This window comes from Choloepus didactylus, chromosome 9 (assembly GCF_015220235.1).
Source record: "Choloepus didactylus isolate mChoDid1 chromosome 9, mChoDid1.pri, whole genome shotgun sequence".
NCBI classification, from domain to species: domain Eukaryota; kingdom Metazoa; phylum Chordata; class Mammalia; order Pilosa; family Megalonychidae; genus Choloepus; species Choloepus didactylus.
The window spans coordinates 102,174,103-102,191,203 of record NC_051315.1 but is presented as its reverse complement, the minus strand read 5'-3'; the positions used below and the strand labels follow the sequence as shown (position 1 = coordinate 102,191,203).

Here is a 17,101-nt window from a genome sequence, read left to right as displayed (position 1 = left end):
CCTATTGATCTCAGAGGGCACCTTGGCCAGCTCTGCAGCTGCAGGGTTTTGCTTATCAGTTTTTTCTTCCAAAGATGTACTGATTAAAATGGGGATGAGCTTAGTCTATAGAGGAAAATGCATTTGAGGGAAAATTAGTTTATGGGGAAAAATACATTTAAGAAGTAATTATGATTCCACGAAGTTTGGTTCTGATGGGTACTTAAATTTAAGAGAATTTATTTTGTATCTACTATAGACTGGAGAATAGATAACAGATAATGGATATAGATAATAGTCATTATGGGGGATACAAATAAGAGTAAGACACAGTGTTCTCACCTTTAAATTGTGTTTGAAGGGGATTAATCCTGTGGAAAGGCATGCTTTTTGCTTTTGGGTTTATAAGATTTTCTAGTAGTGGCCACAGATTTGGGCTGATCCAGTCACAGATATTCTTATGGTTCTCTTCTGAAATGCATTTGCAACCTGGTCAGGCTAGGATTAGGTGTACAGTGTATGATTATAGAAGAATATTCCCTTTTTCTTTCCCTACCATTAACTCTATGTGCTGAAATGTGCAATCTTGTTTAGACTGCACCCTCATCTACTCAAATGAGGTCTAAGTAGAGCTTGAACAGAGTAAGCCAGGCATTTAAGCTCAGTCAAAGAGGAAGGTTTTATAAATTAAGGAGAGTGTCAGTGGATGAATACCTTAAGGATACTATATAAGGAGTCAAGAGCAACTAAAAAAAGCACAGATCAGAAATGGTACCTTCTGGAACTTTTTGCTTCTAATTTCAAGGGCCCAGCTTAAATGGGAAAAAACACATTCAAGCAGAAGAAATACAGTAAGCGAATAGAGTCCCAGTCCAGCTTTATACTGTTCTAGTTAAAAGAAAATGAAATGTCTTGTTCTAGTTAAAGGGTTTTGGTAGTGGTGGTGGTGGGGGGGTTGGTTTTAACATAGCAATCTGTCCATTTTTATGTTGTTTGTAGCTCAAATACTAAACATTCCTAAGACAGGATATAATGTTTTATTCGTCTTTAATTAATTTAAGAAAAAAAATTTCTTTGGGAATTTGCCCCCTTGAAAATTTCAAATTGTTTTAATATCAGTAAGGTGAATACAATCATTAAGGCACTGAGGGAATTGGCAATGTTTTTGGAGCTTTGAAACACTCAGTTTTGCATCTATTTAACACTATTCCACCTGTACCACTCCTTGTAGACTTGTGAGGAATATATTTTGCATTACAACTTGAAACATACTGCCAAGGAATGAAGACTGAGACATTATTAATAACATTAATGGGAAGATGAAATATCAGCAAAACAAAACAAAACAAAAAACACTTGAGTAAGTCCACCCTTAGAAAGAGTAGCTGTGGGGTAAGTAAACTATAAAAATGTACTCTGTGTGTACACACGTGTGTATACAGGTATATGCCCACATGCATGTACAATGGTCTCCCTCTGGTTTTCAAGTCTCTCCTTTATTTGGGTACTTCAAGGACTTGAGCACAAGAATCACGGCTAGGGCTTCATATGGAGAAATTAAAGCTTTTACTGCTGCAAAAATCTAGGATGGCTGAGACAGGAGAAATGATGGAAAAATATTCCAGGTCCCCAAAAATGTCATTGGAGGAACTCTTAAAATGTAAGCTCTGTGTATCATGAACAGTCTGTACTAGTTACCATCGTAAACTTAGATCTTTCTTAAGGGGGACTATATGTTTTGTTACAATACAATGTTAAAAACACCAAATTAACTAACATTTGTTTGCTTCATCTCATCCCCAGCATAATTTAAGTAAATCTTCAGAAGCCTTGTGACCTAGAACCGTATGGAATGTGCTTCTATACAATGGGAAAAACACTTTGTCCGCAATATATCATAGGGTACACTCAATCAGCACATGACCAAGACTTCTGCATAATTACAGATTGCCTAAACCTGTCCTAACATTTCTAAGAGTGAATGTGCAAATAGCAGCATAAAACATCAGTCTTGTTCTTTGTTCTTAACAAGTCACTCAGGAATGATAAATATTTTAAATAAGTAATTGTCCATCTTCTATAATTGCCTATTTTATTTTCACCATTTGTAACTATATAAAATATTGTCCACAAGGATTCTTTTTATACCTGCATCTGAAAGGACTTGGCAGATTTTAAGTCACTAACAAAAGCACTTGGTAATTCCTTATATCTTCAGATTATAACTGAATGATTTAAACAAGAGAAACATGTTTCAATAAACTTAATGGGGAAGGTAAAATCAATTAAGTAACATTATGGAATTTTGAAAACTGAAAAACCTCTGGTGAATAAAAAAGAAAATTGAGAAGAAAGGTATACTTTTGAGCCATACTTCTATTATCTTTTAATAATATTCAATCAATTAAAAGCGCAGCCACAACACAAGGTAAGGAGGAATCATTGGAAAAATGCCAAACAAGTAAAATGAATGACAGTTAAGGCTTTTTCCCAAGACCTCCGAGTAGCAAAATCATGAGAGTTTGCAAGGTCATTTTCTTTTAAGTGGGGAAAGAAGTGTCAAGTCCAATGTTACATTTGTACTTTGATGCTAAGATGATAAAAAGCAAATACTTTTACAGAATTTTCTTTTTATTTCTTTATATCAAAACTTTTCTAGAATTAAAGTTATATCTTTTATGTTCTAGATTGATGAATGAATCCCATGGAAAATAGTTAAATGAATTATTCTCCAACCAAGAGATAAAAAAGTTTTACTATGCAAGAGAAACAAGGAACAACTAATAGTAATTTCAAAATTCTCTTCAGAAATTTGCAAATGACATAAAAATCCTACTTTATAAAATATCCCTGAGAGATCTATTGAAATAAAATTTACACTGATGACTTTGCTTCAATGTTGTTTATGTATTCCAAACCACATTACTGTATCTCTCCTCTGAGCCCTGGTTCTCACTGATGCCTGGCATGCTTCTAGAAATACTTTCAAATTGGGGGTACCATCCACACGATAATCTAAACTGCTAAAGCATTCACTCTTTATTTGAAGGCATTGAAGCTTTTTATTGGGATGCAGATGATATTTAGAAGGCATAAAATGGGTAACATTACTGTAATAGCTCTGGTTGTTCTATTGTATGAGACCAGCAGAAAGAGAAGGGTAAGTAAATTTTGAGGGAGTGGTAGATTGAGAAAAATATAACAATGAGATCCTATTTAGGTAGATATGCTGATCTGGGACAAGGCAGTTGGGTTTGGCAATGGGGTGAGGGTGAGCATTTGAAGTAGCTGCACGTGGCTGCCAGCAACCTGAGAAAAATGAAGAAATTGGAATAAGGAAGTAGATAGAAAGGTACTCAAAGCAAGTTTTATTAACTTCACAATTTTGCTTAGGATGGCCCCAGATGGGCAGATGTTACTTATGCCTATAAACACAGCTTCATTTGGCAGGAGAAACACAATTCTATATAAGACACATATGGGGCTTTTTGAAGATGTAGAAAATCAGGTTTCATAATAAGATCTGAAAATATTTTTAGTAAAATAAGGCAATAAAAATTCTATTTATTATGGCAATATAAGAAAACATACATTATTTTCTTCCTGATATCTAAGGATATCTAAACCAGGATTTGTACTTTTTTTTAAAATGAAATTACTGTTTTAATATTTCATGTACTATAATTCTGATCACCAAGAGGCTTACTAATTCCTGGTTCTAAGCATAGGCTCGAAAATGTCTTAGTTTCTCAGATTTGTTTTCCTTCCCTTTATTATTTTATTAATTACTCCTTCCCACATTTTAGAGATCCCTGGCCTCTCAGAAATGTTTTTTGCGAGTTTGTAGTTTGGGTCTATTTTCATAAAAAAAAGTTTGTTGCAAAAGTAAAAGCCTCCAGAAACCAGAGAACTTTGTTGTTTCTGCTTCTTTTTTCTTGGATAGTTCTGAAAACAACATGAAACAAGAGGCAGGAATGACTTGGTCTGACAGCAACAAGAAAGCAATCAAATGCTATAGGAAGAAAAATAAAGTGCTAATTTTTATCATGATATTAATTAAAATCTCTTACTCAAAATGTTATCGAGAAAAAGAAATGATATACTTCAACATTTTAATCCAATAGATTTTCCAAAATAATTTTTAATGACAGATCTGATGAAGAAAAATACTTTGCATTTATATAGTATTTCTACATCCAGGCATATCACAGAACACAAGGAGGAGTTGAAACTTACCATAATTTGAGAAACAAGGCCTCAAGAATTCCTAGCTATAATTAAATAAATGCTTATTATTTTAAGATTTACTTCAAAAATAAAGTATCAGGGAATTTTTTCTTCATCTATGTAAAAACAAATTAAACCTTATCTAGTGATTCCAGTCCTAAGATGGTAAATTCTTAGGTAGGATAGCTTCATTTCACCCTTAAACAGTGAAACCTTTGTCCCAAAATAGGCAAGTTCTTGAGCAGTGTTTTTGAGGTTATATTCAGATCATATGTGCAAATTAATTTTAGCGGGCCACAGAGCATTTCAAACACTTTATTTTTCTTAAGCAGGTTGGTAGATATTTCATGAGGGCAGAGGACCACTTTTATCCCAAATGAATAAACTTCTCAAATGTGACTTTTGAAATGGCGTATATATTTGCTTCAAACTCAGTTCTTTCTTTCTTTTTAAATGGCAATTAGGTTTTATAAGACTTAGGTAAGAAATGGCCTGGAGAAAATATATTACATGCTTTGTGATCTAGGCCACATTAGAGCAACTTTTAGAGAAAAGCCCTTTTCCCCTATGTCAGCATTTTCATTCCAAGAAAGCCCTAAGAAAAGCATGTTTATTCCAATATGTTCAATGCTTTAGTCACAAATCTCTATTTTGCAAGCTGATGAGAAAAACAACTTAAAGCCAATTTTTAAAGAAAAAGAAAAATGTACTTGGGCTTTAAGATAAAGGATACCAATACTCAATATGAAACAAAGAGAAAAAGTATCCGACAAACCAATTAGTATTTAAAATTGCTTATAAAAGTAACAGTAGTTTATTCTTATTATTTCATGTTCTTCCTTGGAGAAGAAATTCCTTTAGATTCTGAAATAATGATTAAAATTAGAAAAAGTAAATGGGAACATCCTTCATTTTACTATATCCAAAGGAAAGAAAATTATAGATCAGCATAGGCGTTTTATTTTAAAAAAATAATGAACCTGAGAAATATATTTAATTGAAATAAAAACATTTTTCCTTTATTGTATAAATTCTCCCTTTGAATTGAACTCCATTATTCCAGTATGAAAATGCTGTATACTACCTAAGGACTTGTCATTTGCAAATCATTTTATAGAATCTAAGGTGTAACTAGTGAAAAGAGAGTACTGGTGTTATCCTTCTTTAGGTTGATCTCCAAAACAGGATACATATCTCTCTGAGACAATACTGGTATACTCCTTTAAAGAAGGAGAATAATTAAGTTTATGACTTAAAACATCCATTTATTTTAAGATTTAGATTGTCCATTTATCAAAAATAAGATTTGCTTGAGCTCCTGACCTACAACAGTGAAGCAATCCTTACCTATAGCCAGAAGATCAAAAAGAACAAGCATTTTAGAGTTCTGTTTGCAGGATATTTCAGTGGCATTCTCAAGGGAGGTCAATTATTACAATGAGCTCAATTTTGCAGGAATGAACATGAAAAGTTATTCAATAACCATGTGTTTCTTAGCTGTTAGATTACAGGCAACTCTTAGAAAGTCATTTACTCTCACTTTTCATGTTTTTCCCAGTTCAGTAATCTCCATCATCAAGAAAATATGTCCAATTAAATGTCTTACTGCTATCTGAAGCCAAAGATATATTTTCTTCGCTTCAAGCACTCATTCTCACTTTAAGACCACTTCAAATCTTCCACTACATCCTTCCACGACAACCCTTTCATTACACTATATCATGAGTCCTACTTAATTCTTGTCTGTTCTAGCTAACAGATCTACAGTCTTAACTTTGAACCTAGCACACCCTCTGACAGTTTCTCTATTTGTGCCTTTATTTCCAGTATTCCTTCCTAACACAATCTTTCCCACAAATGCATTGCTTACACTGTGGTATAATTTTTGTAGCACCATTTTATTTTGTTCACATATTTATTTTGTTTACATGATTTCAATTCTCAAATATGAACATAGATACTAACTGTATCTCTTTTTTATATTAATTCAAAAATATTTATTAGCATCTACTATAAAAAATAAGTACTGCACTATATACCAGGGGGAATATGAAGATAAACAAAGCACAGTGTCTACCTCCAAAGCACTTATCCTAGCAAAGGGGATAAAACAAGTGATAAGAAGCTTCAATAAAATATTCAATGTGATCAATGCCATTAGCAAGATAAAAGCATGGTACTTGGGGGTGTTCAGAAGAGGAAGAGATTCACTTGAGAGAATAAAATTGCCATCAGCTCTCTACTTTTGATTGTGGAATTCTGAGGACCTCTCCTGCAGTGCATGAACCCTCCCAAAATGTTTTTTCATCACTTGTTGCACAATACTGCAGGTGAATGAAACCACTACAGATTTGTTGGGCAAACTGTAATCTGTTTTGCAAAAAGTGAGGCTTTTAATTCAAAATATCATCCTATATCAGTGCTTAATATAGGAATCAGAAGTACTCATATCCCAGGACCACATTAACCTGGGTTTCCAAATAGAAAACCTGGACTGAAAAACTTGAGTTTAATTTTCAGGGTGCTAAATGCCAAATCGTCTCTATTAAGGATGATTTATCTCTGAATCTTGATTCCTTCATTACTTCCATTTTGCCTCCCTCCTTCTTAAATTTTGAGTATTCCTGAAATCAACTATAAATATACATGATATTTTTATATCCTAAAAGAAGAAGGGAATACTTAAGGAACAGTGGACATTGTACTCTCATTTCTGTGTTCTTATAACCACATAGCACTTGAATAGTCTTTAAAAGTTGAATGCGAGTCTAGGACATATGCTCTCTTCTTTCTTTCCTTATCAGCTTAGCCAGTTTTTGAATTGTATTTTCTATGAGTGCTGCTGAATGGTGACTCATTCTGTGAGATGAGCTACAACGTGAGCAGGCAGCAAGCGGTTCAGTGTCCCTTTCCCCTCAGGACCCATGAAGCCAAGGCAGATAATGCTTAAACATCAGGTCTGCAATGAAGCACCAGTTGTTCTGTTCATCTGGCTCCTGATATGTATTTCCATATTCCCCTGACGGTCAAAGCACATGCTTTATGTAATGTACTAAGGAGCAGTGAAGTGTGAGGGAATGGGAGGGAGAGAAAAAGGCTTGGCTCACTGAAGCAGAAAGAGTTGGTTCAGCTCAATACCTTGGGGAGCAAAGAGGGAGGACGGTGTCTGCTAGGTTTTCTCCAGGCTACTGGCCTCCAAACAGTTTTAATAAAAGTCAAACTCAAAACCAAAACTCACGTGGTATTTGGCATACAGTGACAAATATTTACTTTCTCAGGTACATGCAAGCAATATTGTCACCATATATATATGTCACCCTTTTTGAAGCAGTACATTATTGCTTGATGAAGACACTTGAGCATCTGCTTAAAATCACTATTTTTTTTCACCTTTTTTTTTCATTTGCTTTCTTGTAAAGAGAGAATTCTTGGAATTATAACAAGGGACAGATAAAAACCGTGCATAATCTTGACCAAATCAAAGGCTAGACAGTCAAAAAAAAAAAAGGAATCCAGAAAGACTTGGTTCAGTGACAGACAACTTTCATCTGCTTCAATACAAATTTTAAAAAGGTTTTATGACCTGTTTAGAATTCTTCTCTAATTGGAGATTTTAACCTCTCAACAAATTAGGATAGATTTAAAGAAAAATATGATGAAAAAACATAACAGCATATTAGAAGAAAACTTGATTAGATCTTGGAAAACATAGGATCAAGGGGGAATGTCAAGTAAAAAAAAATACAATAAGCAAATCATATTTACATTTAAAAACAAGCCAGACAGAATAATTTTTATAAATGGGTCTGAATTGTTCTTAGCTCAAATTGGTTGCACTGATTAAAACCCAAATTCAATAAAATAATTTTTCAAAGTGCCAGTGAGTCAAAGATTCCAATGAAAAATACTTTCGGCATTAGTGATGCTATTCTGACATGAGCACAAAGCAAGACAATAAAGAAATGAGACTGATTTCTCTAAGTGCATGGGAGGAACTTTCTAGATGAGCATGCAAGGGAGTAAATGTGTATGCAAATTAATCTTAGTTTTTAAATATCATATCACATTGTGTTAGAGCCTTGCTCTTCACAACTTGAAGTGTTTGTAGGCAATTAAAATTCTAAGGAATAAATCATGTTTTAATCTGTTGAATCATTGGGTTTAATTAAAACAAGTCTAGAAAAAGCAGGTTTTCCTCATATTTTGATTTAGAATTATTGGCTTAAGACAATCTCATCCTATTTTAAGATTTCGGTCAAAGAACAAAGATATACTGGAGGTTTTTTTTTTGTTTGTGTTGTTTTGTTTTATTGGAAGAGCTATCCTATAACTACATATTTAAACAAACAAAAACTTTACCTTGCCCCTGCTTGTCTTTTCCTTCAATTTGTAAATCAACAGCTCTAGCCAGCAATATACCTTATATTCAATCATATACCTTAACAAGAGGAAGAGATGCAATTATTTCTTATAGTATCCATGAAAGCTATGACTAAATTAGGTACAAAACCTTCTATTTACCAACAAGACGAGCCATATATTATGATTGAAAGTAATATCCACAGCCTCTTCGTCTGGTATAAACACCACATAGGACAAAGCAAATGTGACAATTACAAACCTCAAGCAACTGCCTTTTCTGTCAATCCTTGTCTTTTTCTCACGCTTTCTAGCCCCAGATGCTTAACCTTTTAAAGGAAAACACTGAAAAGACCCCCATTTTCTGTCCTTATCCATCGGCGCAGCCAGGCCCAGAAGCTTCGCAGTGAGGCTGTGTGGTGCTCTGCAGATCCACCCTTGAATGCTAAATAACTCTGCTCTGCATACTCCTCTCTCTGCGGAGCTCAGGGAAATCGCAGCCAGAGCAATGAGTGGTTGGCATGGCAACAAAAAGAAAGGAAAATCTGCACCCTCTTGTATTGTCAGGCCAGCTTGTTTATTTGCCTTGGGGGGTAGTGTGGATAGCTTTAGTCATTTTTGCAGGAAAAATGACTGTGTATTATTTTGATCTGGGTACATTAATATATTTATAATATGTCATATTTTAATGGGATGCTGGATCTTACTAGTAAATCTCAAATGTAGGAATGGAAGTGGGAGAAAAGGAGAAGTAAGAAAAGGCAGGTTAGAATTTTTGAAGAATATAAAGGGAAACATAGCAAGGCTTAAAGGCACATTAGCTTTCTGCACATGAGAGATGTCAAACTTTTCCTCCATCCTGTGTTTTCCAGCTTAAATTTAAAACTGTAGCAACAATAAACATATATCTGAGTATATTCTTCCCTTGGCTGCTTGAGTTATGTGGATGTTAAAGTGCAGGGAACGAGTTTAGAAGATGAAATTCCATTGGTAAGATCCAAAAAGGTGACAAGGTATAATCTGGAAGAACTTTACAGATCTGGTCACTTTGGCAGGGAGTAGACCAGGAGAACATTGGGGAAACAAAGGGGTCTTTGGAAATTGTCAGGAGTATACTGAAGAAGTACCCATTTAGACTTTAAATTTACTCAAAGAGATATCTGCACTTTAAACTTACTAGTGGTCAAAGCATTGCACCTTAGGATAGTCAAAATTACCAAAACATGTTTCAGTGCTTTAGCATTTATAAACATCTCAGAACCACCTCCTTTCTTTCTCCACTCATGCTGAAAACTGAGAATGAAATTCTGATTTTCTGTAACACTTAAAGTTACATGAATGTGGCAGATGTTCAAGAGAAGAAGAATTGTCCTCCTGGGCTATAATTAATAATTGCTGCAACTAGCTGTGCTCTTCCAAATCTAGCAAGGTGAGGTAGTAGAAAGAGCACTGGCCTATAAGGCAGGAGACTTGGATTCTGGCAGTATTCATGCAATTTTGGATGGGGACTAAACCTGTGAAGGGAAGGACTGTCAAAGGTCATTTTTCTGGTCCCTTCCAGCTTTCTCTGAGGTTATCCATAACTATGACAGAAAACTAGCAGATTCCATCAGTGTATTCTAACGAAGCACAAATTGTGACATTTGCAAAATTAATTCCAAGAGGCACAAAAACATACTCTCATCAGGAAGAGTCTTGGAAGTTTTCACAACCAGTAATAGGTTTATAAAGCCAAGTAAATAATAAACTATAGAGAAAATCCCACACCACCTCTTGTGAATAGGATAGTTCAGAAGAAGGAGAAATTGCATTGGATTTACAGACACTGTGTTCACAACTCAGCTTCCTGAATTTCATGCTGTGTAACCCTGAGAAAGTCACTTAGCCATTGTATATCTTAATCTTCTTATTTATAAAATGAAGATATAATGACAGATATTCTCACAGAACTCCTGAGAAGATGAAATTTGGTAAAAGATGTGGCAGTCCTTTATAAATTGAAAAACAGTATGGAGTTGTACAATATCAAAAAATCACGTTAATTCCAAGTGTTATTACATATAGTTATGTAATAGTTCTTTAAGCAATCCTTGAGCGATGAATAAGAATGAGAAAATCTTGCCCTCACTCACTCAAAGTGAGTGAGTATGAAATAAAGAAGTTTTCCAGAGTGAGGTCAGAGACACAGAACTACTATTTTGCTTGCAGATTCCTGTTTTTGCCATCAGAAAGTGATAAATTAAAAATGATTCTATAAACAGACACATAATGATAAAATTCAATATACTAGATAAACGGGGAACATATTAAGGAAAAAACAGCTGAATTGCCAAGTCAGGCACCCAGTGATTACAGAAATCAATTGCTTTCCATGTTCTTAAAATGTCGTTTTAAAGATTTTTTTTTTTTTTTAATTTTCCACTTTCGATAATGATGTTCCATTTAAAAGTTTTACAAATTTAACAAATAGGCCCTTCTGCCCTTTTATGTTACACAATGTTATCTTGCTATGAACTCTAATATGAGTTTGGACCCAACATGTGGTTTCTAATTGTCATATAGAATTGGAATTCTGTGAGGATCAAAATGCATTCCTCTCACTTTTTTGAATTAAGATAAGGAAAAAAACGAGAATGGAGGATTATTACAGCTGTTACTCTAATTAATCATGCTTTGGAAAACAATTTTTAAATGATAACTTTTGTCATATTATTAAAAATTTTCTCATTTGTTTTTCATGTTTCTGTAACATGGCTTCTAAAAAGGACATTTTAGTAAGTAAATATAAGAAAATATCTTAAAGCATCAAAAGTTATGCTGTGGGTGAGAAAATGATTCTATCTACCTTTCTAAGGACAGACTGAATTGTAAGGAAAGAGACAAAATACAGAAGGATAAGCTGAGAAGACATGCAATTGAAAATGTTGCTAGATTATTGCCTTCCAGCACTCCCTGTCCCCTTCCCATCTCATGCATCAAAGATAAGCAGACAAAAATTCTTACAGTCCAGAAATGAAGGTGAACGTCAGAAAGACTGGACCAGGGAGAACGAGGCATTGTGGATTGCATAAGCCCATATGATGTAGGAAGGAACAGGAGGGAAATGTGATAGTGATTCATTCATCATTAGATCTTGTTATTGGGAATGAATTAAAAAGAAAGTAAAAACCTTGGGGAAAGATTTATATCTAAAAATGAAGACAGGACTATAGTGAAAAAGGAGAGCAGAGAAAAGCCTTTGGATTTTACTAGTTAACAGCCTGCACACCACAGTGCATAGTTAATGTCAGTGGGAAAGGCTTCATGTTATAAGTGTCCTGAGAAATAACCTTTACAGAGAAGAATATGAAAAACTGGTATATTGCATGTGAGTGATAAAATAGTGGCCTAGTTTACAGGTCCCTGGTCCTCCTTAAAATACTCACTTCAAAATATAATGCCACATCATGTGATCAAAGGATAACATTTTTTAAAGTCGTATTTGTCATTTAAGGGCCTTTTTTTAATAAACTGGGATGATTTTTGTTACACACTTTATGAAGCAATTATCTGAAAACATAAACCATCAATAATACAATCTGTTATTCTGTTAAACTGGAGTTTGGAGAGAAATGTAATTGCATTTAATTTAGCACTGGATCATTCTATGTAGGGACAAGGGAATAATATTTTACATTTTCCTTTTCCTACAGCTTTCCACACATGCGTATTTTACAGATTCAATATATTCCTATTATTTCTGGAGGGAGGTTAGTTTAAAATCACACCATATTTTGGATTGAATGCAACACTCTGGTAACCCACATCTGGCTATTTACAGCCTTTGTCACCATGAACATAGACATAAAACCTTTGCAATCAGTCTCCCAAGGGTAATATCAAATTCATTTGATATATGTTGGGCATAATTAAAAATCAACTCAGGATGCTCCTGAACATATAATTAAACAAAAACATCTGTTAGTCTTTTTAAAATTTGTATTATTTTCTTGGAAGCTGGCAAGGACACACTGACCTGGCAAACAGATTTTTCTGATGCCCTTAAATACTTAATTAAGACCATTGAAAAAATGTGATAGTGAATGAGGTAGGTTATCCATTACTTGACCAAACACATTATATTGGTTGTTTTCTTCATAGTCATCTAAGCCTCCATAAAAGCCAGTGAGAGTCCACATGTTAGAGTACAAGGGACAAAGTAAGACTTTTTGATAGTTTTCACCATTAATTTGAAAAGGACTTTCTTTCCTTTTTTTGCATTCACTCATGCATTCATTCACCCTTACTAAACACATATTTATTGAATGCTTGAAGTTTAACCCCAGATGCTGCAGGATATGATGAAGAGAAACATCTTGGTCTACCACATTATCACTTTCTTGTCCCACAATCACTGTGCCACAACATGTCCCATTCCCTCATTCTCACACCCCTTCCAAATCCTCCTTGTTAGTGCTCCTGACACTCAGGTCTAACTCTCTTCAAGTTGTATTATACTCAGCAATAGGACAATACTCCTTGATCAAGAGTGCCCTGTTGCCCATATTAACACCATCACCACACCCATAAGAAAAATGATGGCAATTAATAGCCAGTATTTCTGTAGCCAGTCATTTTATACACTTTACCATCTCATTTAATCTTCATCATAAACATAAAAGGTAAAAATAATATTTTTATTTCACTCTTACATATAATTTCTTACTAGTGGGCTGTGTTTACTCTCGGCTCTGTCTGACTTCTCAAACTCTGGAATCAGATTAGACACCACCACCATCATTTCCTGTTCCACAAAGCTTTCTGTATGGTATTTGCTTTTTATTATTGCAACTGCTGAAACCCAACTTTGCAAAGATGTGACATCTTTAAAAAGAATGTAGTGTGAGCTAATGATTAAACAATGAACTATCTTGGGCTAATAGTTCACGCAGTGTTCAACAGATGTTGAATACCACTGTGTTTTCCTTGAATATTTAATATACCTCACAACAACCCCTGTAGAATTTGCTATGACACCCCATGGAGCTTCCATGCACAATTCCGGAACAGTGGCCTCGACCAGAAACAATCCATCCTTAACTCTGTCTCTCTATAACCCTCATTTGGAATATGTATTCAGAATAATTTTACGTACAGTTCTCGTGTCTGCTGCTAGATCATCCATTCAATGAGGTTCAAGGACCATTCCTTGCACATGCTTGTTCACAACCTATCACCATGCATTGTATGTAGAAAATGTTCAACAATAGTTTGTTGAATGAATGGATTTTTAAAAACTGAATGGATTTTTAAAAAATGAAACTATGTACATATGTAACTTCTCCTAAGTCAGTTGAAATTCTTTTCCTATTTCCCCATTATTAACTGATAAGTGCAGCAAACCAGTGTTTGAATACGTAAAGGATGATTTTGAAAGGGACATGACTTTGCTTCTTCTTTACTTACACTTTTGGGGGCAGTTTGCATGCAAGTTATTGAGTACAAATGCATTAAATTCTGAATTATGGAAAAGAGAAAATAATGGTAAAGCAAAGTATAGAGAAAGCTAGTGCCTCTCTACGTCATTAATGCTACATAATGACTATGCCTTTAATATCAATATTATCTATGATAAGAATTAAAGGAACTTTTGATAGAAATAATACTTTGAAATGTAGAGCATAAGAGTAAATTATTTTATATTCTCCTTTAAACATCTGTACATTCCTTTTTAAAAAACTCTCTGAAGTATAAAATGGTTCTTGTATGTTTTTTCTTTTTCTTTCTTTCTTTTTTCACTTTTATTTTTTGAAGTCTTGGGAGATGGATTCAACATTCCTTCTTGCTCTAAAAAGTAAATACGCTTCTAGTCAGTCAAATAGATTAAGGTCCAATTTCATTCAAGAGAATCATAAAGAAACCAAATCCATTTCTGAAGTTTTCTTTCAATGAGTTAAGATGCTGATGGTTTTTAGTAAAACACATATATACAAAGCCATTCATCTGACTACTAAAATTAAAATGTTAAAAATTAAATGGTAATACTGAAGGTCACACAAGTTCCTAAAATTTTCTCTCCTTTTCTGAAAATTTTCTCTCCTTTTCATGTCTATTTCCCCTCACTGGCAGGGATTTCAGTCCTAGCACTGGTGAAAGGAGATCAGCACTGTAAATCAATTCACTTTCAGACTGAATTGACTTCAAAGCACAAAGCTTGTGACAGAGGAGCCCTCAGTTACCTGCTGTTTCTCGGTCAGCTGAGCTCAGCTCTCCATTGATCCCATTCTCTTTGGTATCTGAATAAGTGCCCTGTGGCTCAGGCTCTCCAAAGGCACCTTCTTCATCCTCCCTGTATGGAAATCCATTGGCGCTTCGGACAAGTCCTTCTCCTGCTCCACCTTGATCCTTAATCTCAGGTGGATGTGGGTGTGCCGATGCCTCTGTCAGTTGAGCTGAGGTCCAGTGAGGTGCCTTTGCTTCATCTTTCTGATCATCTGCCATTCTTCAATGCCCTATGACCTCTCCTGTGATTGGCAGAGAAAAAATAGTAGCAATGATTTGGAGGAAATCTTTCAGAGCTGATATTAACAGTACCAAGATAGGGCAAATTTATAGCAAACTTAGTGGACTAAATAGTCAAACATATAACTCACTTAGACTATTAAGAGGTAGCCATTGTTAATATCTTGGTTTTTACAGATGGCATATTTATTTTTTAATATAAAATCACTATCATTCCATATATACTCTTTTTTTTTTTAACCAGCATTTGCCATTTAAGAACATATCTTAACTATCTTTCACTGACATATGGTCTCAATGGTTGACTAATATAGTAGCATCAGGGAATCCTTCAACATGCAGAAAATCTGCAGTATGAGAAAAGTGGGTAGAAAAAAAGGTGGGAGAAAGAATGATGGAAGGAAAATGCTTGATTAGGGAAAATCATCCAAGGACTCTCTTAAAAATACAACTATCAGTGAACCCTAGAAAAGACAATGGCTGACACATTAGCCCTTTCAATTTCAAAGGCTTTCAGTTCAGACAGGGAGCTTTCCTGGATACTATGAATTAGAAGAAAGATAGTTTTGACTTGATTTTTTCAGCAAACTTTCCTGTACTCTAGCTATAGCTTAAGAGGGAATGCCATTTTTTTATTAACACAAATATTAGAGAGAAAGCATAGTACTATAGTTTTGAGCCTCAGTCCAATTTTCTGGTATTATTTCACAGATAAATCAAACAAGATCTGGAAAGGTGAAATCATTGGCGTACATCAGGTAGCTGTAAATTATAGCAAAGGGTGAGTTAGTTGCAAGGTAGGTATTCTGTACATGTTCAGTGAATGGCAGATTTTGCATGGTTATTTCTGTACTGATGCTGCTAAATTTAGAGATACAGTCTTTGAGAAGTGACTCACACTCAGTTTTGGTCTACCCCGTGCCCACAGAAAGGCTGATGCCAGAGGCAATAACTGTCTCTGATGTAAACTAAGAACATCTTTCTTTCTTGAAAAAAGAAGCACAAGCAAAAGCCTCCAAACAAGCCAATGAAAATTATATTAAAACCAATCTACTTCTTACTACCAGGCTCTATTCAGAGGCGCCACAACAAATCAAACTGTTTAAAAAGTAACCTTTTCCGCCAGATCCCTTAGAAGTGCCAGCCTTTATTTTATGGAATTTTGATGCTATCTTCAGCCCTCTTTATTTTCAATTTATAACAGAAACATAGATGAGTTAACTCATTTAAACTAATTTGACTACAACGTCAAACTTCACCTCAAATTGCTTCTGAAGAGGGTTCTTCTATTTATCCTCTAGAAGAAATTAAACTTTCTACATCCTGTTTAAATATTTCTTGGATGTAAAAAGTTTAGCTTCTAAAACATTTGACTGAATGGCTTGTTAATAAACCAAAGAGCATTCTTACATCACCAACTATATGCAAAGAACTGTCTGCAGAAAAGCTTGTTTTTTAAAATATAATTACTAATGTATTTTATGGGCTTGGTTTGGATGGAATTTTTTGGTTAATAAAGAGAAATTTTGCTAACTTGTTTGCTCTCTTTTCTTTTTGAGCCAAATAAGAATTTTTAGCATTGCTTAGGGGAAAAAAATAACTCAAGGTAAGTTCTTCCTAAATGAATGCTGACCAAAGAACAGACCATCAACTCAATGGCTCCAAATTGTCAGAGAGATTTATCCTGAACCATAAATCTTAAAACTCTCCTCTAAAAGGACAGCATACAATAGGTTTCTTCATACTTACTTTAACCAGTGTGAAAAATATCAACATTAAAACACATTTTAATCCCACCAGCACTTGAATGGAAACTTGAATCACCTCACTATAAGTGGACTAGTATTATCTTGACATCAGAATAAAATGCAAAGATTTGAAACTCATTCTTACATAAGAATATACTTGTTTTTTCTTCTCTACTATAAAAACTTCAAGACTTAGATTTTATATTATCTTTATACCAGAGATTTTGCTTAGAAAGTGTCTATTGGTTCAAACAATGAAAGCTATAGCATAATCTTTGCATTTGATT

At 34.4% G+C, this 17,101-nt stretch overlaps 1 protein-coding gene across 17 annotated transcripts in view; it reads right to left on the bottom strand.

The window, feature by feature from the left end:
- MAP2 (microtubule associated protein 2) overlaps positions 1-17,101 on the bottom strand; it is a 291,614-nt gene that overhangs the window by 63,284 nt on the left and 211,229 nt on the right. For 16 of the 17 annotated variants that reach the window (XM_037849208.1, XM_037849209.1, XM_037849207.1 and 13 more), the window contains one exon: positions 14,784-15,068. In XM_037849208.1, coding sequence (XP_037705136.1) covers positions 14,784-15,045 — 262 coding nt within the window. In that variant the 5' untranslated portion in view covers positions 15,046-15,068. Of the gene's footprint in view, positions 1-8,827; positions 8,961-14,783; positions 15,069-17,101 lie in introns of those variants that run through there. The other variant, XM_037849221.1, reaches the window with a different exon arrangement.